At 40.5% G+C, this 24,943-nt stretch overlaps 1 protein-coding gene across 5 annotated transcripts in view; it reads left to right on the top strand.

Moving 5' to 3' along the window:
• Positions 1–24,943, top strand: part of C2H17orf58 (chromosome 2 C17orf58 homolog) — a 38,364-nt gene that overhangs the window by 7,816 nt on the left and 5,605 nt on the right. Inside the window, exons 1-7 of one of the 5 annotated variants that reach the window (XM_070740349.1) lie at positions 8,851–9,273; positions 11,606–11,746; positions 13,888–14,514; positions 15,490–15,570; positions 17,035–17,226; positions 18,542–18,736; positions 21,276–21,295. In XM_070740349.1, the coding sequence (XP_070596450.1) occupies positions 9,207–9,273; positions 11,606–11,746; positions 13,888–14,514; positions 15,490–15,570; positions 17,035–17,226; positions 18,542–18,732 (1,299 nt within the window). In that variant the 5' untranslated portion in view covers positions 8,851–9,206 and the 3' untranslated portion in view covers positions 18,733–18,736; positions 21,276–21,295. Of the gene's footprint in view, positions 1–8,850; positions 9,274–9,352; positions 9,427–11,605; positions 11,747–13,887; positions 14,515–15,489; positions 15,571–17,034; positions 17,227–18,541; positions 23,634–24,943 lie in introns of those variants that run through there. The other 4 variants (XM_070740348.1, XM_070740347.1, XM_070740350.1 and 1 more) reach the window with 4 other exon arrangements.

Here is a 24,943-nt window from a genome sequence, read left to right as displayed (position 1 = left end):
GATGAAACACACACAAAATCTGAAGGCAAAAGCTGGTCCACTGGTTAATTGTTCTCACTATCAGGAAGTTTCTCCTTAATTCCACGTTGCTTCTCTCCTTGATTAGCTTCCATCCATTTGTGGTTCCATTTGTGATTTATTTAAGAAACTTTATTTTTGTAATTGACTTAAGACATTTTGAATTCTGAAGGTTATTATATAACTTCAGTTGTTAATCAGGAATTGTTTGGAGAAGACAAACCATCCAGCATGATCTTGAGATAAGATGGGCAGCCTATAAATTAAACAAACAAACAAACAAATAAATGCCTTCAGTGCCACTGACTGGATTCAAAGCATGTAAATTGTTCTATTCCCCATCATTCAGTCAAAACATGGATGGAAGCAAAGTGTTTTCAAAGAAAACAACCGAGGAAATCCAGTTGCCTTTTGAAAAGCACTTTTGGGATTGCTCGTCTTTCATTGCACTTGCAAATCATTTGCATTTTCAGCTATCTGAATAGTATGTTCAGTACAGTGCAGGTTATTAATCTTTCTTTCTCCAGTTTTAAAACCACACAAATCATTTCAAAGCTTAATCTTCCTCAATGAGGAGAACAAGCACCCTTGTTTCATTCATTTGCTGGCCTGGACCTAGTCAGTTTCAGTTGATTTTTGGCCTAGGCTTCCTGTCCTATGTATACTTTTTTCATGAGGATGAGTGTAGTAAGATGTTCCGGAACTCCCATTTTCCTAAACACATTCCTCAGTTTGGCATCTCTAGCCAATGGAATATGTACAAATTATTGTTTACAATTTCCTCATTGCATTACCAACACACCTGCTTCTCTCTTTGCTTATTCACTTGGTGCCAGAATGGCGAGACTGATTTAGGATTTAAATTGAGGGTGGGGATGGAAGAGAGTGGATGACAGATCGGTGATGCAGTTGTAATTTACATGTGAGTCAAAGGATCAGCCCCATATCAATTAACAATTGTGTTTAAAACTGTGGTATTGTTAAGACCCTTTGTGATTTCCTGAAACCTTTTAATGTGAGTTCAGCAACAACTTACTCAATTTTGTAATTAATATCCCCCACCCCATTCCCACTCCCCAAAACAGTAACTTTTAGGCCCAATGAGTATCCTAGAAGGATGGAATGCTCTAATATTACTCTGTCCTTTTTATGAGTCCCAATGCCAAATTTGTGTCCATTCTTTAATGCAATATTTGTCAAATGGATTCCAAAGAGGCTTTTCTGGAAGATGACAGCATGAATCATATTAGAGGAAGAGCATATCAAAACAACTCTAAACTTCTGTGTGTGCTTGTTGGGACCTGTGATGTTGATGTAGATATAAAGGCAAAGTAATCATCCTGGTGATTACCATTCAGGATGTGGTTTCCATGTTAACATTACTATACAAGATGTACCTCAAAGCCACTTGGCTATCACCAGATTGTACCTTAAAGCCACTCTCTTGCTGACAAAATAGGATCTGGCTTTAACCTCAGTGATTGACTAATAGTAGGGATGTCCAACCTTGGCCACTTTAAGACTTGTGGACTTCAACTCCAGAATTCCATTCAGCCATTCTGGTAGTTGAAGTCCACAAATCTTAGCCAAGTTGGACACCTCCGGACTATAGAAAATGCTATCCAGTTTTTCCTTGGAAGATTGAAGCCGAAGGAACATTGTATTGTTTCAGACACTAAACACCAAATTAAACACTAAATTAAAATTATCCCCTAGAAATGATAAATGTCTTTCCTAACCATAGTTTATGATTTGAGGATCAGGTCATCAGGATATAGCAACAGTTGACTGGGAAAATCACATTCACAGGAAAAAAAACTACTGAATTTGCAACTTCAAGTATGAAAAAATGAATGAAAAGGAGCAAGGGCTGACTGTTCTTTCACTCCATAAATGGTGGTAATGTAGTTTAAAATGATTGACAAGACAATCCACTTGAATAGAGGTCTCCAACCCCTAGCCATGGCCCACTGCCAGGCTATGGCCTATTTGGAACTGGGTTGTGCAAGTGATGGGCTGGTACACACATGTATGTAGAGAGTTGAAATTGCACAAGTGGGGTAGTGGGCCCACGTGCCAGCCTGCTGCTTGTGCGGCCTAGTTCCTCTTGCCCTCCAATTGGGCTGGCAAGCCACAAAGATAGAGGACTGCTACACATATGTAAAAATATCAAACTCTACTCCCTTCTAGCACTGATGATCTTATCTACTTGGGTAACTGTTGTGGTTGGCTCTGGCCCAGCTCCTGCCCCAAGGAATGGCCTGTTTTGCTCCCGATAGAATCTCCTGACGAAGGCTCCTCTGATGAAGGAAGCATGAGTAGCAGGGAAGAGGGGAGTTTGACAGAGAGCCCAGGAGGAGATCAATCATCCTTATCATCCCTGAATTCTGAACAAGAATGTATGACAGACCCACGCGTGCGTAGAGTGATGCATAGGAGAGAACAACTGAAGGATTATTACAGGAGATAAATGAGGTCACTTGTGACTGGGTGGGGCTGCTGTAATTAGTGCTACAGATAAAAAGAGCAGCGTGCTGATTTAGCCTCGTGGAAGTTTATCTGATTCATAGTTTCGTCAAGATCATGGTTTTGCGGTTTCCCTGTTCAAGATTGTGTGTGGACTTTCTGGACTTTGGAATTGGACTCAATTTTCCAATTACTGGGTGAGAAATTGGATTGCATTTAACCTGTGCCTTGTGTGTACCAGAAAATCCCTTTGACATTTAAAAAGGGAGTTTTTTCTGCTTTTCTGTTGATAAAGACTTTTGGTTTTCCTTCTATTGTGTGGTGTGTGTCTTTTTGGACCAATTACCCTGCAATTACGGGTGGTTGGGACACGCCGGCAGAACAGGTAACAAAACATCTGCAAGAAAACAATCAAGTTCAGAGAGCACCAATGACTTTACAGTTTAAAATGAGTTTGCTATTAAAAACCTAATGCAAATCTTAATTGGGAATTTAATAGACTTATCAATGTCAGTAGGTAAAGATCTATTGAAAAGTTTATTTTTTTTGTCATAGAAAGCTATTTATAGAGATGAAAGCAGCTCAAAGATTAATAATGGTGGTATAAAGTTTATATTGATTAGCACACTTTTCAAACCTGTATTTAACACAAAGGTTTAATCTACTGTAGAGTAGCCATGTTTGAAGCTAGGTAGCTATTCCAAATGTTATTTCCTGAAGTCCAATCCTTTCATTTGAGTAGAAGTTGTTCAATATACAGTATAATTTTGCTATAACATCTATTGCATAAATTGGTCTGCAATTAGAGGATTTATATTTGGCCCATTTTGAAAATGGGAATAACACTATTGGTGTACAAAGATTATGTAAACTCTTAATTGAACTGAGCAAAATGGCTAATTAGAATTAAAAATGCCTATCAAGTTATCAGCTTCAGGGGTGTAACTGGAGGCAATGGGTTGACATTTGTAAGTACACTAAGGCAAAACAGGAGAAATCCATGGTCTTTTTAAAATTATGAAACATATCTCCCCCCCACTCCAGAAAGTTTTACTTCTCACACAGATCGCTTCAAGTTTGTTAGCAGAAAATAGAAACACAAAAATCCAGGTACATATTAAAGAAACCAGACACTAATATCACATGTAGGTGAATAATATTTGGGATAATATGCATCATGATAAAAGGGAATCAGTGTGGTTGGGGCATAAGGCTGAAAACGGGGAGACTGTAAATTCTAGTTTCAGGAAAAACTCTAAAAAGGCTCTGATACACAGGATTCTGGTGGTTAATGAAGGTCACTTCCAACAATCATTCTCAAACTTACTCTATGTTTTCATGAAAAATACGAGCCAAAACATACTATAGATAGGAGATTTCAGGTAGAGGAAGAATGTATCTGATTGTGGAAACTTTTCTTTTTGATTCGAAGGAATAGACTAAAAATGAAGAAGAGCTGCAGCCTCTTTCCAGGTTGCTGCAATTCATCTACTGCATTGGGGATGGCCACTCAAAGACTTGGGAAATGTGGGCAGAGAGAATTCAGAAACCTAAAACATAGCTTACTCAAGTGCTACCACATATTTGCACAAATTAAAAACCATTATTCATTAGTTGGGAACCAGTGTGGTGGTTAAAGTATCAGGTTGGAAATTGGGAGGTCCATCTTTGGCATGAAGCCACCTTAGTGACTTTGGACCAGTCAATTTCTCCATCCAGTTAAGGACACAAGGACAAACCACTTCTAAAATCTTGCCAAGAAAACTGAATAACAGAACTGGAAGGGATTTCGGAGGTCTTCTAGTCCAACCCCCTGCTCAGGTAAGAAAATCTATACCATTTCAGACAAATGTCCAATCTTTTCTTTAAAACGTCCAGTGTTGGAGAATTTACAACCTCTGCAGGCAAATTGTTCAGATGATTAATTGTTGTAGCTGTCAGGAAGTTCTAAGTTGCTTCTCTCCTTGATTAGTTTCTATCCATTACTTCTTGTTCTACCCTCAGGTGCTCTGGAGAATAGCTTGACTCCCTCTTCTTTGTGACAACCCCTGAGATATTGGAACAGTCCTATCATGTCATCCCTAGTCCTTTTCATTAAACTTGACATACCCAATTTCAGTAACCTTATTAGAATTCCCTCTTATTAGTACCCATGTCATGTATATAAAGAATGTTATACCTATACTGTATATACTACCAATACATACTTGACAAACAAAAAATAAATCATATGCTTAAGCCTGCAGTCCCCTAATCCAGTGTTTCCCAACCTTGGCAACTTGAAGATATCTGGACTTCAACTCCCAGAATTCCTGGCTGGGGAATTCTGGGAGTTGAAGTCCAGGTATCTTCAAGTTGCCAAGGTTAGGAAACACTGCACTAATCAACTGCAAGGACTTGTCCAGGCAGTCATAAAAAAACTCCCTCTACCACCTCTTTCTCTCTCTCTCTCTCTCTCTCTCTCTCTCTCTCTCTCTCTCTCTCTCTCTCACACACACACACACACACACACACACACACACTGCACAATGTATATGGTGGAATAGAAAACATAGACTAAACCTCACAGTTAAAAATTATGATTCTTTTATTGTAGCAAGAAAGTAAAAACACTGAGAAGCAAAGGCAAAGATGGCCAGTTGGCATCAAGCTAAATGAAAAAAACCAACTACTGAGTCGATTACAGAGTTAGATCCCCAAATCTCTATCATGGTTCCCTGGAATTGGAACAACTCTTATTTCATAAGGAGAGATTAGGTCTGAGGCAAGCAGCAAATATTTTCTTGCCCGGTAACAAGTGTCAACTTAGCATCAAGTATCTTAGATCAAGAAATCCCATCCTCAGGATGAAGTAGCAGAGTTTGATGGTTGTTACTCGGGTTGAGTTGATTTCTCAGATCAATTACAGGAATTTATATAAACATTATTGAATAATGGGGAAGGGTCAAAATCAGAGTACTGCACTAAACATTAATGGGTATCACTTGCTTTATGGTCTTGCCCAGGGACCAGTGTTCCCTCTAATTTTTTTGGGGGGGTGGGCGGAAAAGTATAGTGTCTGAGCGGCAGTCCCTTCAGGACTGGGTGGCACAGAAATATTAAATAAACAAACAAACAAACAAACAAAAAACCCACCCTGTTTTGCCTCAGAGAATTTCAAAATAAAATACTGTACTGTGTGTCTATAACAGTGAGCTCATAATAGGGCAACTCTATCAATATCAAAATGCCACTTAAATAGTTGAGCTAGTTTCAAACTAGATTTTGATTTTCTTTCTCTCTTCCTTACTCCCATTCTTTTTCTTTCTCTTTTCCTTCCTCTCTTTTTTCTATCTGTTTCTCTCTCTTCTTCTCTCTCTCCTTCCCTCTCACTCTTTCCCTCTCGGCTTCTGGGCAGGTTTGGAAAACTCTGAGTTGATGATGATTTTTAAGTGAGCGATTGCTCACTGCTCAGCTTAGAGGGAACTATGCCAGGGACTCCCAAACTTGGCAACTTTAAGACTTGTGGACTTCAACTCCCAGAATTTTGGGAGTTGAAGTCCACAAGTCTGAAAGCTGCCAAGTTTGAAGACCTCTGGCTTGCCATTTATAGATGTAAATAGTAAATTTATCTATAGATATTTTACAGCCCCAGCTCAAGTTCTGCCTCTAGTCTTGCCCTCAAGACATCCTCCTTAAATTCCAAGTCTATACAGTATTCACTGTAGCTCCTTCAGTAAATAAACTGTTGTTTCTCAGGATTATCTAGATTATCAAGGTGACTGATCTCTATTATGGATAACTTTCAGCTACTGTAGTCTTTTTGTTTTGTTTCATGTTGTTTAGTTCCTGCAAAGTATCAGTTCCCAGTTATAGACTACCTCTAAATATGAGACCCATTTTACTGTCACATCTTCTTGTAGCTTATAATATAACTTAACTTGTCCATTAATTTGATAATCTTTTAAAGTCTGGAACTCCTGGGGCTTTCCATTCATCACTCTCCTTCCCACACAAATTAAAAAGTATGTTCAGTCTCATCTTTGTACACTTCCTTCTTTAGAGAAGTTTCGATTCTTCTTCAGCTTCTTTGACCATCCCCCACCCCAAGTGTTATTAATTTAGTCTTTATTAAGCAGAGTTCAGCATTGTTGTTTCTCTTAACCTTTTATCAAATAAAGTCAACATATTATTTCCATATCTTTTTAGACTTGAATTTTTCTGGAATTCTTTTGTGGAAATTTTCTTTCTAAGCCTTTTCTCTTTTCTAAGTCCAATATCCCAATCCTTTACTAAATTATTTCTTGCTTTTATATTCTACCATTCCTTGAGTATCTCATTCACTGCATTTTATTAACTGCTCATCAGGAAGCAAACTTGAAAGAAAGCCTTGGTTTGAAGTCATCCTTACTATAGAAGGCTTCTTACTAAGTTTGATAGTTTCATATTAATTGTTAATCATATAGTTGCAAGAATTAAGGAAATATTTTTTAATAACCTAAAACAATGAAGTTGGACTTTTTTTGCAGGAAAACTACATCTAAAACTACAGGAAAACTGTATCTGTACCTACCAACCTCTCCTGCAAAAGCAGAAAATTATTTGTTTATTGTCCTTTTTACTTACTTTAATTTTAATTAATTAAATTCTATTTATTATTGCTTGGCACCAGAGATTCGTTGTATGTCTAATCACATTTGGCCGAATAAACCTATTATTCTATTCTATTCCATTCCATTCCGCCTGCAGTTTAGCAGTTCGAGTCTCACTCAAGGTTGACTCAGCCTTCCATCCTTCGGAGGTTGGTAAAATATAGAAATATAGACCCAGATTCCTAGGGGTAATATGCTGATTCTGTAAACCACATTGAGACAGCTGTAAAGCACTGTGAAGTATACAGTATAAGTCTAAGTGCTATTGTTATTCTCCGTCATTCTGTCAGAACTGAAGAAGCTTCTTGGGTGAGAATCAAAACATCTTCAAGTGAAAACAAAGTCCAGTTGCCTTTGGAAAAAGCACCTTTAGTACAAATTGAATCTAATAATTGCATGTTGCATATTCCTAGTTGTTCTGGTAAAGCTCAAGTAGGTGTAACACTTAACATTTTAGTTTTCAGTGCTTTCTGCAGAACAGTAATAAACATTCACTACTTAATTATCTCTCCATATTTCTCTAGAGTATTAAAAAAAATAGGGGGGGGGGGAGGAGAGAAGGATAGGAATATTTCATCCCAAAGAGGAACCTTAAAAAGGAGATAGGGAAGCAGTTCAGCAAGTTCTTCTAGTTCTCAATCCTTTTCTAAATAATGTTTAGTGCTGAGATGTTTATTTTGATCAGTTCTTGCTTTACCAATTACAAGCAAAATGTTGGAAAAACACCTTATGGAGATGGTCGAATAATAATATGAATAGCTGCTGGACTTATATCCTGAGCATGCAAAAAATATGCAATTGTTGATTGTCCACTAAAATAAAGTTAGCCCTCGACTTGCAACAATACCTTTAGTGAATGTTTGAAGTTACTATGGCACTGAAAAAAGTGCTAATGGCACTGAAAAAAAGTGACTTATGACCATTTTTCACACTTACAACCATTGTAGCATCTCCATTGTCAGAGGACAGGAATTTGGGCACTAGGCAATTGACTCATATTTATGACACTTACAGTGTCATGAGATCACCTTTCTCACAATTCTGACTGGCAAAGACAAGGTGGAAGGCAGATTTGTGGACTAGGTTTGTGATCAACTTAACAACTGCAGTGATTCACTTAACAACCATGGGCAAAAAAGGTAATCAAATGGGGCAAAACCGACTTAATAAATGTTTCCTTTAGCCACATAAATTTTGGGCTCAATTGTGGCGCTATATGCAAATATTTCCCTTATGTTCACTTGGAACATAGCTACGATTTTCCTCCGGTTCTCTGCCACTGTGTCATTGCTATATGGTATGAAAATGCCACTTTTATCTTTAGTGAAAGTAGCATTTTCATAGCATTGACACAGTGGCAGAGAACCGGAGGAAAACCATGGCTATGTTCCGAGCACCCATTTTCCCCAAGGTAGACTGACGCGGAATATAGGAAGCTTTTTAACTCGAAGCAGCACGTCTCATTTGTGCAATCAAACTCGGGAATGAAAGGCGGCGCTGAGGCTGAGCGGCTTTTGCAGCCGAGCGGTCCGACGTCCACCCGGTCCGGAACAACCTGCTTGATTTTGAGGCGGTGCGGTTGCGAGGGAAGGCGTTTAAAAAACGGAGTCACAGAAATCGGGGGGTCCCTCTCCGGCTAGCCGAAAGCTAAGCAACCGCTCGGGGAGGGGTGGAAAGGTGACAGCGAGGGCGGCCGGAACTCGCAGCCCAATTGGGTCTCTCGTCAAGGATCGAGTCCCGTTTCCCCCCAAGGACGCCTCTCATTAGCATGGGGGCGGGAGGAAAGGGCCAAAACTGAGGGACTGGGGGAGAGGGAGGGGGAAAAGAGAGAAAGAAAAGAGAGGGGAGAGAGGGAGTGGGAGAAAGAGAAAGAGAGAGGGAGACAGAGAGGGCGGGACAGGGAGAGGAGGGAGGGAGAGAGTCATATACACACAGAGAGGAGAAGGAGGGCAAGAGAGACGTGGAGAGGGGGAAAAAGAAACGGGGAGAAAGAGAAGGAGAAAGAGAGGAAGGGAACGAGAGAGAGGGAGTGTGTGTGTGTGTGTGTGAGAGAGAGAGAGAGAGAGAGAGGCTGACTGTCTCTCCTTTGCAATGACACCCGAAGCTGCCTGGCTCCTGTGCTTCGCCTTGGCCGCCTCCTCCTCCTCCGGGGTAGCAGGTAAGTCTGCCCTAGGCTCAGGTGGGACGGGGGAGGACGTCGAGAGCCGAGCCAGCCCCTCCCCTCCCGCCCCGCCGCCAAATTTGTCCTCAGAGGCACCGCCGCCGCCTTTTTCTTCGGGCAGGGACAGCGCCTCTCCTCAAGAGCCCCGAGGTAAGGCTGCTGGGCTCCGCCGCCCTCTGGACGCGCCCGGCGGCTTTGCCCGAGAACGAGAGAGCGGCTGAGGGACGGGCGAACGCGGGTTTCTTTCTTTCTCCCCCCTCGTTCTCTTCAACCTTCTCCTCAGAAGCTGCCTCCCGTCTCTGCCTCACGCAGCTTCGAAGCCTCGTGTTTCCCTCGAGGGTGAGGGTGTGTGTGGATGGGCGGGGGGCTTCCCCGTCTTTCCCGGGGGCTTTTGCTCCCCCCCACACACACACCGACCCAGCGTGTTTTCGGGGTGCGCTCGCCTGGCAAAGGGTTGACCCTCAGGAAGAGGCGGCAGGTGGGGACGAGAAAGAGACGGGCAGGCTGAGCATTAGGCGCCCCTTCTTCTTCTTCCATTCCCTGGGACGGGACCCCCTTCAGACAAGGAGGAGGAGGACCTGGATTTGGAGGGGGGTGGGAGGACTCACAAAACTTGAATTTCCCTGCAGTAAATGGGGGAGATAGAGAAAGAAGCAAATTCAAAAAGATTTTTTCCCCTTTTGGAGATTGCCTGGACAAGTCCCTGAAGTTTCCTTGGTGAGGTTTCCCCCACTCCCCAGAGCAATTTGCCATTGCTTCCTTCCTAGGGCTTAGAGAAAGTGGCTGGCCCAAAGTCGCCCAGCTGTTTTCCTGCCAAAAGCAGGACTAGAACTTACCCTCCTGTTTTCTAGCCTGGTGCCTTAACTTGCTGTCAAAAGCAACACCCCCCCCCCCCCCCCTTTGGTTGTCCTGTAGAAGGGAGTGAGTGGAAGAGACAGAAGCATCCCTCTGTGAGGTAGAGGGTGGTTTTTAAAATATGATAATGAGTAAAACTGAACAACCAAATTCTTCATTAGGTTACTGCTGTGTAAATTGATGTGACTTTTGAAAAAGAAATATATGGTGGCTTTCTGTTGTGAAAGAAGGTAAAGTTAACCTCTCCCCCAAGTTTTGATGAAAGTTGCAATCCTGGGCAATGCTGGATTGAACTCTATTGAATTTGACTAGGCCTGTTTCTGAATAAATATACCCTGGACTCAGATGCCAGTCACTTAAATTCATTTTGTGGTATTAGTGTATTCTTAACCACCCAGATTCCCAACCCTCTCCATTTAATAATAGCAATAGCATTCTAGCAATAGCACTTAGACTTCTATGCAGCTTCACAGTGCTTTACAGGCCTCTCTAAGAGGTTTGCAGAGAGTCAGCATATTGCCCCCAACAATCTGAGTCCTCATTTTACCGACCTTGGAGGGCGCGAAGGCTGAGTCAACCTTGAGCCTACTGAGATTCGATCTGGCAAACTGCTGGCAGCCGGTGATCAGCAGAAATAACCTGTAGTACTGCACTCTAACCACTGTACTTCCGAGGCTCTTGTAATAATAAAATAATAAGCTAATCAATGAAACTACGGTAATCAATGAAACTAACCCTGGTTAATCTAAACCAGTGTAAATCAGGCTATATTTTCTCTCTCTTGCCCAGAAGTTTTTAACTAAACCAGATTAGACAATTAGGTAATTAATTATCCATTAGACTATATCTGGGGGTATTCTTATTATTGTACTCCTTTATTCTGGCTTTTCCCCAACCATTTCATGACATGAGTCATATTTTTTTCTTCTTCTCCACCATCCAGCAATCTAAATTAAGTTGAAGGTTTGTGCCTGGTGGCTGAACTGTACCTTAAACCCAGATATCTCCTAATTTCTATGTTCTAAATCTTAAGAGAACTTTGTTTTTTCCCCAGTCCGGGTGTGTATTTAATTAAAGTCAACCAACCCATGCTGTTCTGATTGTTTCTGATTCATACACCACAACACGCTTTTCAGATATAAAATATAAACTAATATATCTTGTACAGTATTATAAATGGGGCAACGAAAGGTGCATACATAAGAACCTTCTCTTATGCAATGTTAACATAAATAAATCAGTATTTGATGAAAACCTAATCTTTCATCTCTCCCTTCAAATTTGGTGATGAGGGCAATCATCTCAGGCACAGAAGAAATGAAGGGCTTGGTTGATCAAAGCAGAATAATGTTGATGGGCTGGAGAGATGAAGGGAAAGGAACATGTTGCGGTGGAAAAGCTGCCTGCAGCACTGAACTCTCCACATCTCCACATTAATCTTCCTTCACTTCATGGCAATGTTCTGCTTTCACAGGCGAGACTGGGCGATCTTTGTTCGCACCAGCTGTTGTCATGGGAAAAAGACAAATAAATGGCGAAGTCAACAGACAGGAGACTTGGGAAGTGGACTTGAACCAACCATCAGAATCAGCCCTAAGAACCCCAAACCAACCATGTAAGGTTTGTTTGTGTATATGTTTATATATATATATTTAGAATCAAAAATTTTATTTACTAACAAATGGCATCCCAGGTGGGAAAGAAAAGTTGGAATGACTACAGTGAGGCGACAGCCATTTGTTCTTCTGTCTGGGAAAAACTCAGTGTCGGTGTACTGAACTGCTTGGTTAAAGAGATTGATGTGTGGAAAATGAAACTGGTAGTCATAATAATCATTCTTTGCTTTGTCAACCATATTTCATGATTGTCCTCTTTCCCATGATTGTTGCAAATAAATAAGACAGTTTGCTACAGTAAGGATTTAAAACCCACCTAGTTGAAAAAGTTTATAATTGATCTAATTTGCGTAGGATAGCTATGTGAAAGTAAACAAATTTCAAGACATTAATTTAAATTTTATTCACAAATTAAATAGAAAAAAAAGCAACCTATGGATGGTAGTTTTAGAAACTGAGAAACCTGCTGCATATTCCATAAATTCAAGTTCATTAGCGATGCAGCCTTAAACACTCTTGCTTTAGATGTCACTCTGGTAAATATGCCATCTGAATAAACATGATCCAAGGTAGATCCAAGGTCTTTTGGAGAGTATTTGAACAACTGTTTTTGCCTTTAAGTCTAAATAATTATCCATCACCCATGCAAAGCTGGTGACAGGCCTTAAATAAAGCAAATGACATTGTCAACAAACCTCCACAAAGCTTCCCATGGATGGGAAAATTAAACATCATGTTTGTTAGATACATTTAAACAATGAGACCAGGATATGATGTGAACCCTGCTCCCCGGATGCTCCCTGGACATCCAGTTTTCTTTTTTTAGCAACAATTTTGTTTATAATTGTGTTTTTAATTTGTAACACAAACAGGGAAAAAATGTTAGATCTTCGTGCTCCTGTGTGACCACTGCAGGGCTGCCCCCCTCGTTCTTTTAAATAAAAACTGTGCAAAGGAAGCCTGAGCTGAAAGATGCCAGAACCTTCAACGTCTGGCATATCTGTGAGGATAACTCCCAGATTTGTGCTTGCTCTACATCAAGGGTGTCAAATTCAAGTCCTGTGGGCCGGATCCAGCCAGTGTGGTGCTTAGATCTGGCCCACAGGGCCTTCTTGTAAACAGCGAAGCCCCAGCTTGTGGTGCCTCTGCCAGAGGAAATGGAGCTCGGGAGGCTGAAACAGCCTCCTGCAATCCTCTGCCAGCTAAAATTGGACCTTCGTTTTCACTGGCAGAAGGTTGCAGGAGGACATCACAGTCTCCTGAGTTCTGTTTTTTGCTGGCAGAGTGCTCCACCCACCACAGGCACGATGTTGAACTGGCCACGTCCCCACCAGCCCCCCAGGTCAAACACAACCCTGATGTTGTCCTCAATGAAATTGAGTTTGTCACTCCTGCTCTACATCTATAGTCTTCCTCAATCAAATCTGCCCTCCATATTTGTTGCACAACTCTCAAACCTCCCAGACAGGAATGTTCAAGGTGGCTGAAGGTGTATGTTGTCTACTAGAGTATTTTGTCTTCTGCCTTTTGAGATTTCAGGCTGACGTTAATGGCTGGGACTAAGAATGGTTTTGGAAACGTAGCCCTGTCCCAAAGCCAAGCCAGCACCAGCCCTTGTTGAGATATTGCTACAGCGAGTTACTGCTCAGAACGGCTATTCCAAGTCTCCCAATGTGCTGTGCAAGAAAGACAAAGGCAGGATAGGAAAGGGCCAATTTGGGCAAATACCAGACCATCCAGATAGTTCAGAAGCACAAAAGCCACACAATACTTACTTTGTGTAAATATATTGCCTGTCCCAATTCAAAAGCTTTTCAATTAGTAAATAAAAGCACAAATGATTCTCACATTTAAAATCCAGCACCCATTGCTTCCTGTCCGATCCATTTCTCACAAACATATCTTTTATTTCGATGTTTCTTACTAAGATTGTCTTTTTCAAGGGAGAGTTCAGTGAGGAAGGGCCCATAATGTTGTTGTGCTTTCAGAACTCAACATGATAGGCATTAGTTCTCATCACATCTCGTCTCCTCTCTGAGAGCACCAAGGAGCCCTCATTATTCTAATCTTTTAAAGTCTCTCTTTTGCTCTCATGTGTGTGTTTGTGTGTGTATCTGTGTGTGTGTGTTTTGGAACACAGGGACACTACCCCATGCTGGAAAATCACTGAAGACGTTCAACAAGGATGCTTATGGGTCTGGGGGTGCCACTCCTTCCCAGAACAAGTCTCTCACTAGCTACCTCGAGACAGCTGAGCACGCAAAGGACCAGTTCTTAACTCCAGATGAGTGGAATCCTTTGGAAGTGAAAGCATTAAACACACTCCAGCTACTCTTGGATAAAAGGAAAAATGTGAAAAAATCAGTGGAGAATCAGACAGGCTTGAGGAAGCAGCCCTTTCAGGATGCCAAAGGCCTTCCCTCCCTTGGTCATGAGGAGGCATCGCTCTCTACCACTTACTTGAGTCGAAGGAACCAAATCGGCAGAAACCGGCTCCGCTTGGAATCTGCCAACAGCATCTCTACTTATTTCCATCCACCTGGATATGTCCACTGCCAAGGCAGACTTCTAGCGGAAGCATCTGTGTTGAAAAACACAGGGTCAAATGTTGGTCAACACTCTGGTGATTTGAATCACCTCAACCGGCCTGGGAAGAATAACCCTTACCACAAATTCCATGGTTTTTTCCGAAATATCACTAAACCCTATTGGTTCACAAACCGACAGACTCCAAGCTTGTTGAAAGATGTCAGCACTTTTAAAATTGGTAAGTAACTTGATGGCTCGTAATCAGTCAAAAATATACAGGTGGGCCTCAATTTACAACAGTTCATTTAGTGACTGTTCAAAATTACAATGTCACTAAATAAAGTGACTTATGACCATTTTTCTCAGCTATGGCCTTTGCAGCATCCATGATCATGTGCTCAAAATTTGAATGCTTGGCAACTGGTTCATATTTATGATGGTTGCTGCATCTCATGGTCATGTACTTACCTTTTGCGATTTTCTGACAAGCAAAGTCAGAAGGCAAACTGGGTTCACTTAACAACCAGATTACTAACTTAAATAGTTCAGTGATTCACTTAACAACTATGGCGCAAAAGGTCACAAAATGGCACACAAACTCACTTCAGAAATGTTTCACTTGACAGCAGAAAGTTTGGGCTTAATTGTGGTTGTAAGATGAGGACCACAAATATTCCACATCCTTCAACACTGCATATTTATTATATAATTTGGTTGCTAAGCAACTGGTCATTAACTAAGGGCTGCTTTTATAAATTGTAGCTCTCTGATAAGCTAAGGTATAGCTGTTTTATACTAGAAGCTTGATGATCTGTGAAACATATTAGAAGTTACTAGGAGTTGTCAGAGATCAGTTATTCATGACAGTGGTAAAATCCAATTTTTTTTCACTGCCAGTTCTGTGGGTGTGGCTCGATGGGCGTGTCTTGGTGGGCGTGTCAGGGAAGGATCTGCAAAACCTCATTCTCTCCTCACTCCTGGGGGAAGGATATATTGCAAAATCTGCATTCCCACTCCTCTATGGGCCAGCCAGAGATAGCATTTGCCAGTTCTCTGAACTACTCAAAATTTCTGCTACCGGTTCTGTCAGAACCTGCTGGATTTCACCCCTGATCCATAGCTTTGATTGCTTGATTATTGTAATTATTAAGATGGATCCTTCTCTCTTCACATTTCTCCATACTCATTTCTGTCCCTTTTGATTTTATTATAGATGTTGACAATCTAGAAGTATGTTTGACTGGTTGCAAGAGGGAACGTGAGGAACTAGAGGCTTACTGTAGCAGTGAATTTGGTAAGATCATCCTGTTAACTGGTGGGCATAGTTTATGCATTCACATAATTTATTTCAGTGGGCCAGAGAGAAGAATTTCTTCCTTTCCCTTCAAATTTGGGGATAGAGATAACATCCAATTTAACTGTGCTAGTGTTTTAGATTGCTATTAAATTCAGTTGGGTTAAATTTATTTTATTTATTTATTTATTAGATTTGTATGCCGGCCCTCTCCGCAGACTCGGGGCAGCTCACAACAATAATAAAACAATGTACAGAGAACAAATCTAATATTTAAAAATCTAAAAACCCAAAACATACAACAGAAGCATACCATACATAAAACTATATAGGCGGGGGGGAGATGTCTCAATTCCCCCATGCCTGATGGCAGAGGTGGGTTTTAAGGAGTTTGCGAAAGACAAGGAGGGTGGCGCAATCCTAATCTCCGGGGGGGGGGAGCTGGTTCCAGAGGGTCGAGGTCGCCACAGAGAAGGCTCTTCCCCTGGGTCCCGCCAAGCAGCATTGTTTACTTGACAGGACCTGGAGAAGGCCAACTCTGTGGGACCTAATCGGTCGCTGGGATTCGTGCGGCAGAAGGTGGTCTCAGAGATATTCTGGTCCGATGCCATGAAGAGCTTTATAGGTCGTAACTAACACTTTGAATTGTGACCGGAAACTGATTGGCAAACAATGCAGACTGCGGAGTGTTGGTGAAACATGGGCATACCTAGGGAAGCCCATGATTGCTCTCGCAGCTGCATTTTGCACGATCTGAAGTTTCCGAACACTCTTCAAAGGTAGCCTTATGTAGAGAGCGTTACAGTAGTCGAACCTCGACGTGATGAGGGCATGAGTCACTGTGAGCAATGACTCCCTGTCCAGATAGGGCCGCAACTGGTGCACCAGGCGAACCTTAGCAAACGGCCCCCTCGCCACAGCTGAAAGGTGGTTCTTTAATGTTAGCTGTGGATTGAGGAGGACGCCCAAGTTGCGCACCCTCTCTGAGGGGGTCAATAATCCCCCCCGAGGGTGATGGATGGACAGATGTAATGGTCCTTGGGAGGCAAAACCCACAGTCACTCCGTCTTATCAGGGTTGAGTTTGAGTCTTTTGACACCCATCCAGACCCCAACAGCCTCCAGACACCGGCATATCACTTCCACTGCTTCGTTGACTAAATGCTTCAGACTTCCCATTGCTAGCATAGCTTTATTGTGAACCAGACTCAAAATATACATGAGAAAACTAGGAATAAGCAAAAATACATTTTACAGTGTTTAAAAGTTCTTGCCTGTTGGAGCATGCTTGTAACCAAATGTTGAGGATATTTCCTTTTCTACATTTTCACAGTACAGTACTTAATGGCATTTTAACAATATTGCATCCACACTGAAAGTGGTTTATATACTGCAATGTTTTTTTAGACATAGCCTTCCTTCATTATAAAATTACTTAATTTTCCTCTCTTTTCTTTATAAAAAGTGGTGAATGGAATTGTTCATGATATTGCCATGATATACAAGGGAACATATTTGGTGACAATGCTGGTGAACAACAATGGACTCTATAAGACAAATAGGCTGTTCCTCAACCCTGACGGCTACTTCTTTCGAGCTCAAATGCTTGTTGTGGATGCCTTGAATTGTATCAAACACTGTCCAGACTTTCAACTTGGTAAATAAAGAAAACATTTTCCCTTAATCTCTATAATTAATTCTTTCTCTCTCTCTCCCTCTCCCTTCTCCACTATCATCTATCTGTCTGTCTGTCATCTTTCTTTTTTTTTTCTTTCTTTCTATCTATCTATCTATCTATCTATCCATCCATCCATATCTATCTGTTTATCCACCCATCCATCCATTTATCTATCTCAATCATTTGTCTATCTCTGTCTGTCTGTCTGTCTGTTTATCTACTATCATCTATCACTTAACTGTCTCTATCATTATCTCTCTCTATCATCATGTGTCTCTATCATCTATATCTATCTATCGTTTCCTCTCATCCATTTAATCATTTCTCTGTCCATCTTTCCCTCTCTATCTTGTATACCACTCAACTCTCAATGTCTCCTTAGAAGCTCTGTAAAGATCAAGTACAAGAGGCCAAGCATATCACCAAGGGCAATGTATAGAATTTCACATAGTAAGTATCACAATTGGGAAGGCCTTTTCTGTAATTCTCACCCCCCTCAAATCACATTTAATTGGGAGGGAAATTAAGCACTTGTCCTCTACATCAGTGTTTGTCAACCTTCACAACTTAAGGATAAATGGACTTCAATTTCCCAAACTCCCCAACCAAACAACCTTCCCAAATCTGACACAGCTTAGCTCAAGGCCATCAGGAAGAAAGGCTTCTTTTCTTGCAGGCTTAGACTTTAAGAGACAATGCAAAAGGAAAAGAGGATGGAGGTTGAAGGGGAAAAACATGAATTTGGGTCAAAGAACAACAAATAAACTGCTCTTCTCTTTGTTTTACTGCAAACCTTAACAACTTTAATTGGTAGCAAGTAAGGGAAAGGGACTCTCAAAGATGTACCCAAACCAAACTAGACTCAGTGGCAAGGAAGTACAACAAATTTCCATAAACTGCCCCCCCAAAAGAGGCTACAATCAAGATAGCCAACTCTCCTTCATCCAATGAAATCTGTTGCATTCGGAGTATACCAACAAAGCCGTGTAATTAATGGAACATGACAAGCCTAATATGGAGATGAAGTCCCTTATGGAAATGCCCCATTGTCCTCAGTGATTATGCAGATTATGCAGCCTGGTTTTATAACATGGCCCCGAGAAGTTCAGAATGAAAAGTTGCTGTTTACCTTAGTTCCTACCGTAAGAATTGAAGGGGGGAAATGTTGCAGAGAGAGATATTGGAGGAGATTACTTTTGCAAGAGCCTTAAACCGGAAATGGGTGACCTTATTCTCCTTGGAGATAATCATGTTCCATAGACGTTTCTGAGATGTAGCTCTTCTTATTTTGCAGGTGGCAGGTACATTGTGATGGGTCACCTTTATCACCGAAGACGGCAACTGCCTACGGTTCTGCAAGAGCGTGTAAGAGGGCGTCTGAGGCCGGGAGATGGGCTACTTTGCAGAGGCAACAGCTACATGAAGAGGTTCAACAGAAGGCGGGATCAAAAGGTTCAAGGGGCAGCTCGGTCCAAGTGTGGATGAGAATGTAACTCAGCCATCACTTTCTCTGGTCCTGAAAGCAGTTTTAGAGTAACAGGTGGATTTTTTAAAAAGTTCTCTGGTTTTGCTACAGGCCGAAAACACTTTTGGTCTGAAAAATTGCTTGCTTTTGCTGTTAGAGGAAGGAACTGGAGCCTGCTGCAGCCTCTTAATTTGTCACCAATCAAGGCATGATATTTACTCCCTGTAATTAATCTCTACTAACTGATCTGCTTGGTCATCATGATTACTAGCTCCTAGCTAATAATTCTATTCCACAACATCAATGCAGGTGGTCCTCATCGTTGGACCATAATTGACCTTAGGAACTATAGTTGTATCTCATGACAGTCATGAGTCATCAGGTGACTCATTTTTACCTTTTTTTTTGGAACCGTTATTAAGCAAGTGCCTAATGGTTCTTAAGCAAACCAATTGTCTACTTTGGGACTTATTTTGCTGGAAACCAGAAGTAAATGACGATTTCTGGCCAAACTGCCATAAATCATGGTCACATGACCACAGCCATAAATGTAGGCTGGTTGCTGAGCACACAAAACACAGATATGTCATTGTGAGGGGAGAGCTGATGTTGCAACTTTGAAACCAGGTTGCAGGTTCCTCTGTTCATGGGTGCATCATCACTTCAAATGGCCACTAAGTTAAGTAGTACTATTATCTGTAGTTCTGCATTCATTTCTAAAGTTTAATTTGTAGCTTTCACAGCTGTAAAAAAAAGAAAAGCAAAAAGTTATATAAGCTAAATATGTAAAGTGTTATCAAATGGTCAGTCAGTTTTATTAATGAGTTCATAAATGCTATTGCTAATATAGAAATAAAGCATTCAAACATTTTGAGAGATATTTATATGTGATTCAAATATAAATATTATATGACAGGAATATGTCAATGATGTAATAAAACGTGTTAATACTTCTAGAACTAATTACAATATTGTATTGGAATTGTAAAATTAAGGAGGAGGACATGGGAATGGGTTGGAAAAATGCAGACACCAATGACAATGAGCAAGTGAATTTTGGACTGGAATAATTTAGCATGAAAGTACTTGGGTTTAATAATCTAAAAGTACAGTCATTAGCATTCTCTGTCACTTTTTTTACCCAGCCAGCTGTGACTGGAATCATTTAGGAGTTTTCTTAAAACAGTACAAGCAAAACCTTCATGCCTCTTCACTTCAGATATCAGGATGGGTTGATATATTTTTAACAGAAGCGGGAAATATTAAGTCCATGTGATGTTATGTCAGCCCTGAAACTTTCCCAAGGTGTCTTTAATGAAAGCTCTTTATTATCACAAAATAAGATTTCCTGGCAGCAGCCTGGAAGTGGGAGGAATCGGGGAAGTAGCTTTTAGTATCCAAATTATTTCCTTATTTTGCTTTCTGTATTTAACAGATACACCTACAGTAGGTATGTGTCTGTGTGATGCTAAGAGTCTTCCATTACAAGGGTTTCTTTGAAACTGAAAATGTACATCACCAGTTTGGAAAATAGCGTAGTTGTAACAATATGGTACCTGTATTAAATTATGCTAACAACCAATGTATGAAGTTTTAAAAAACTATTGGACATTAATCACATGGATATTTTGATTCACAGATTTCACTTTCATGTCACCTTGCTATTGTGCAGAATTAAAATTGCCTCTGTTTAATATGACAAAGCACGGTATATAAAGCTTTCCCATGGATTCATAATTATGTTCCATAGATCAGTGTTTTTCAACCAGTGTGCCGTGGCACACTAGTGTGCCGCGAGACATGGTCAGGTGTGCCGCGAAGCTGAGAAAGAGAGAGAGAGAAAGAAAGAAAGAGAGAAAGAGAGAAAGCAAGCAAGAGAGAGAGAGAAAGAAAGCAAGAGAGAGAAAGGGAGGCAGGAAAGGAGGGAGAGATAGAAAGAGCAAAAAAGAGAGGAAGGAAGGAAGAAAGAAAGAAAGAGGGATGGACAGAGAGGGGAAGGAAGGAAGAGAGAGAAAGAGGGAGAGAAATAGAGCAAAAGGGCGGAAGAGAGATAATTTTTTGTCCAAACTTTTTGTAGCCCCCCCACTCCCCCCCCGCTCAATGTGCCCCATAATTTTGTATATGTAAAAAAATGTGCCGCAGCTCAAAAAAGTTTGAAAATCACTGCCATAGATAACAAAGGTCCAGAGTCTAATTTTCTATTTCCCAAAGTCTATGCCATGCCATCCATCTAATGCTGAATTTCCAGCAAAAAAGAAAGAATCCATAGAAATTAAGGCTCTCAGCCCACAGGGTCTAATACAATTAGTAACATTTATGTACTGTGGGGTTTAAGAATGTTTTAAAAGCACTTCACAATAATGATCTAATTCAATTGGAGCAATTTCCTGTTGCATACCTAAATCACCTATACAAATACAGGCAACCACTTGTAAAAGTATCTAATCTCTCAGAACTGAAAAGAAAATTGATTTAAGCTTTGCTGCAACCTAAACATATATCAACTCCAGTTTTACAAAGTGAGAACTCTATGCAATTTAGCAATATTATTCTCCTACTGCAGGTTGTGTACACGCTTGAGGCTGGCTTCCTTACATCAGTTTCCTCAGTCTCTCCACATAATCCTCTCAAAGAATTTGACAAAATTCATGTTTGAAAAAAAATCTGTTTAATCCTGGGCTGTAAGAGGTTTGTGAATTTCTCACTGTTCCAGAATCATAGATTGAGACTTTGTCAGTTAAGGAGAAGAAAAGTTAAGGCTTAGCATGGATTTCTTTTAGAGAAATTATTATTTCTTCTAGGGAAATGCTGTCCTTTGTCTCAAGTTACAAGCAATGGATTCCTTAATATAATATGGTACTGTTTTGTATACTTTTAAAACATCAGAAACTTTAAAAGTTGCCTCAAGTCTTTTACATTGTGGTGTAAACGAGCTACATTTCTTTGTTTTCTCTAAACTTTTGAGTCTGTTTTTAAAAGGAAATGACAGCTTCGTATATAACAAGAGCTATTATTTCCTTTGGGGATCTAATTCCATGTTTCATGGCATTGTGTATTCACAAATGCTGTATTGGAGTGTACACATTTGTATATTAACATGGGTCAGATCTTTTCTGAGTATTTTCAGTTCAGTTTTAAAAACGTAGCTAAAACTAGTTTACTTTGGGTGCAACTTTGCATAATATTTTTTCACCAGCAAATGATTGGGTGGTCATTAAAATGTAGGGATCCCCAACCCCTGGGCCACAACCACTTACTGGGCCATGGCCTGTTTGGAACCAGTCTGCATGAGTAGCTGTGCGCGCAGCTCAACTTGCATGAATAGCGGGCTGAGGTGCATGCACAGACCTTGACTTATGCAAGCGGCAGGCTGGTTCCCCTCCCCCTTGGCTAGACCGCCAAGCCATAAAGGTTGGGGACTGTTGTGTTAAAACTTATAAAAAGCAGCAATGAATCTGCCTCAAGGCAACTGCTGAGTGATAATCTCCCTATACATACTGTACATACATACATATTTTTGCTAATAATGTATATTATGTGAGTATGTAACATATTTTTGCTGAATTGAAAATGGAGACTAGTATAGATCTATTTTGAGGTTGTTTCCTCTCAACTAGCCATACTGGGATTTGATTCCTCTCAACTAGCCTTACTGGGATTTGATCCTACAGCCTCTGCCTTGTAAGACAGAGAATTAGCCTCTAGGCTACAGTATCTAATCCTTTCAGCTTTGTACCAGGGAAATGTTATATGTTTTTTCTATCTCGTCTCTATTCTAGTCTCCCTTAATTTTCAAATTCAGCAAAAACATGTGACACATACAGAATAGTTTTGTCAGCTATGAAAAAATTAACTGAAAATGGCCCTAGATTGGGCCGAGAGGCAAAAGGAAGCATTAAGTTCCTCCCATGTTTGGATATATCAGGGTGATTCGACAGAAAAAACATGTCGAATATACAGTATACCGTATATACTATCCTACTCTCAAAATAACACAGAGCAGTGGTTCTCAACCTTTCTAACGCCGCGACCCCTTAATACAGTCCCTCGTGTTGTGGTGACCCCCAACCATAAGTCTAGCACCAATTCTCCCAACAGAGCTTTTAGCTCATTGGCAGGAAGGTCAGAGAGATGCCCCCACTGTAAACGCCTGATTGGTCAGATTCTGAAGTTAGTTGGGGGAAAGATCAAAAGCAACATGAGAAAATATTATTTTACTGAAAGAGTAGTAGATCCTTGGAACAAACTTCCAGCAGACGTGGTAGATAAATCCACAGTAACTGAATTTAAACATGCCTGGGATAAACATATATCCATCCTAAGATAAAATACAGAAAATAGTATAAGGGCAGACTAGATGGACCATGAGGTCTTTTTCTGCAGTCAGACTTCTATGTTTCTATTGTAAAAATATGTTCCAAGATGCCAGAATAGAAGCTTTAGTTCTTAATGCCGGGGGAAATTTTTCTTTTCCCAGGGTCTCTGGCGACCCCTGTGAAATGGTCATTCGACCCCCAAAGTGGTCCCGACCCCCAGGTTGAGAACCACTGCTCTAGAGCACTGCACACTAGAACAACTAGACACAATAAGTTTTTCCCAAACGCCATCACTCTGCTAAACAAATAATTCCCTCAACATTGTCAAACTATTTCCTAAGTCTGCACTACTATTAATCTTCTCATCTTTCCCATCACCCATCTCCTCCCACAAATGACTGTAACTTTATTGCTTGTATCCTTTCAATTTATATTGACTGGTTCCTAACATGATTTGATTACTTATTTGTACACGGATTATACTGTACCTTATGATTCTTGACGAATGTATCTTTTATGTACACTGAAAGCATATGCACAAAGACAAATTCCCTGTGTGTCCAATCACATTTGTCCAATAAAATTTCTATTATATTACATAAAAATGCTTCTGATCTCTACCCTAGAGCCATTTCATGTGGATACTGAGTGACTCAATGCTATCAAAAGCCACATTCCATCAAGTGTAGTGGAGGTCAACTCTGTTCACCTAGGTCAGGGGGTCCATGCCAGCAACAGGTCCGCACAAGCAAGTGGATTCCCATTGGCGGGATGCAGGTAGCATGCAAAACCCTGCCCCCACTGGTCCACAGAAAAACCATTCTCCATGGAACCGGTCCCTGGTGCCCAAAGATTTGGGGCCACTAACCTGCCGTTTCTCCCAAAATAAGACCTCCCCTGATAATAAGCTCAGCCGGGCTTTTGAGTGCATGACAATAAAGCCAAGCACTTATTTCAGGGTTCAAAGAATATAAGTGTCTGATTTTTGGGGAAACACGGTAGGTTACTAATATTCTCAAAGATGGTTTATTTCATCCACCTTTTCCAATAGTACAGTAATTTGTAAAAACCTTCAATTCCAAAGAGTTTGTTTCTTGCCTTGGCTGCTTCTGCTAATGTAGCCACCTAAATATGTAAACCAGGAATTATTTAGCTTATTATCTGTTATGCCGGGGTGGTTGGTTATTTCCAAAATAAGGTTTGTAGATCAACGATACTTTAAAAGGTTAAGCCAGGGTTCCTATTTTAGTCAGTGTGAAAGAATCCATCCCCGATTTAAATTGGAGGAAAATGAGAACAGATAGATTGCATATGCTACCATGTGGTTTGTTCACAATATAAAAGGATTCTAGAAACTCAGAGAATATTATTTTCTATTAAAATGAGTAGCAAATCATTAATAAAACACTCATATGTTCATTTGTGTTTGTATGTTTCTGAGAGAAAATTATAGTTACATAAAAAATTTAAACTATTAAAGTTTAAACTATTAAATAATTTGCTGGATAAAATGCTTTCCAATTTAATGGTTTTAATTTAATCAAACATTAAAATAAAGGATTATTCATATGTCCAGTTCGGGCATCCAGAGAACAGCAATTCAGAGCACTTTCTTACCTTATCCAGTTCAAATTGAGCATTTTGCCAATAGTGGTACAAATATTTTCCAGCTGTTGAAGACAGTATAATTCCAACTTACGTCTCATTACAAAAACAAAGCAGTAAATGAATACTTGGAAGTTTGTAGCTGTAACACCAAATATTTCCATTTGACTGAGGAACTGTGAATAAAAATTGTGCGCATTTGGTTTGTGACACTTGATACCCAGTGAGTGATTTTAATGAGGCATTAAGTGATCCGAAAAAAAGTATTCTGCACATTGTTTCATTTAAAAACTGAGTAAAGTATAATTTC

This window comes from Erythrolamprus reginae, chromosome 2 (genome assembly GCF_031021105.1).
Source record: "Erythrolamprus reginae isolate rEryReg1 chromosome 2, rEryReg1.hap1, whole genome shotgun sequence".
Lineage (NCBI taxonomy): Eukaryota > Metazoa > Chordata > Lepidosauria > Squamata > Dipsadidae > Erythrolamprus > Erythrolamprus reginae.
Note: the sequence above shows the minus strand (reverse complement) of the source record. Positions and strands in the feature narration are given on the sequence as shown.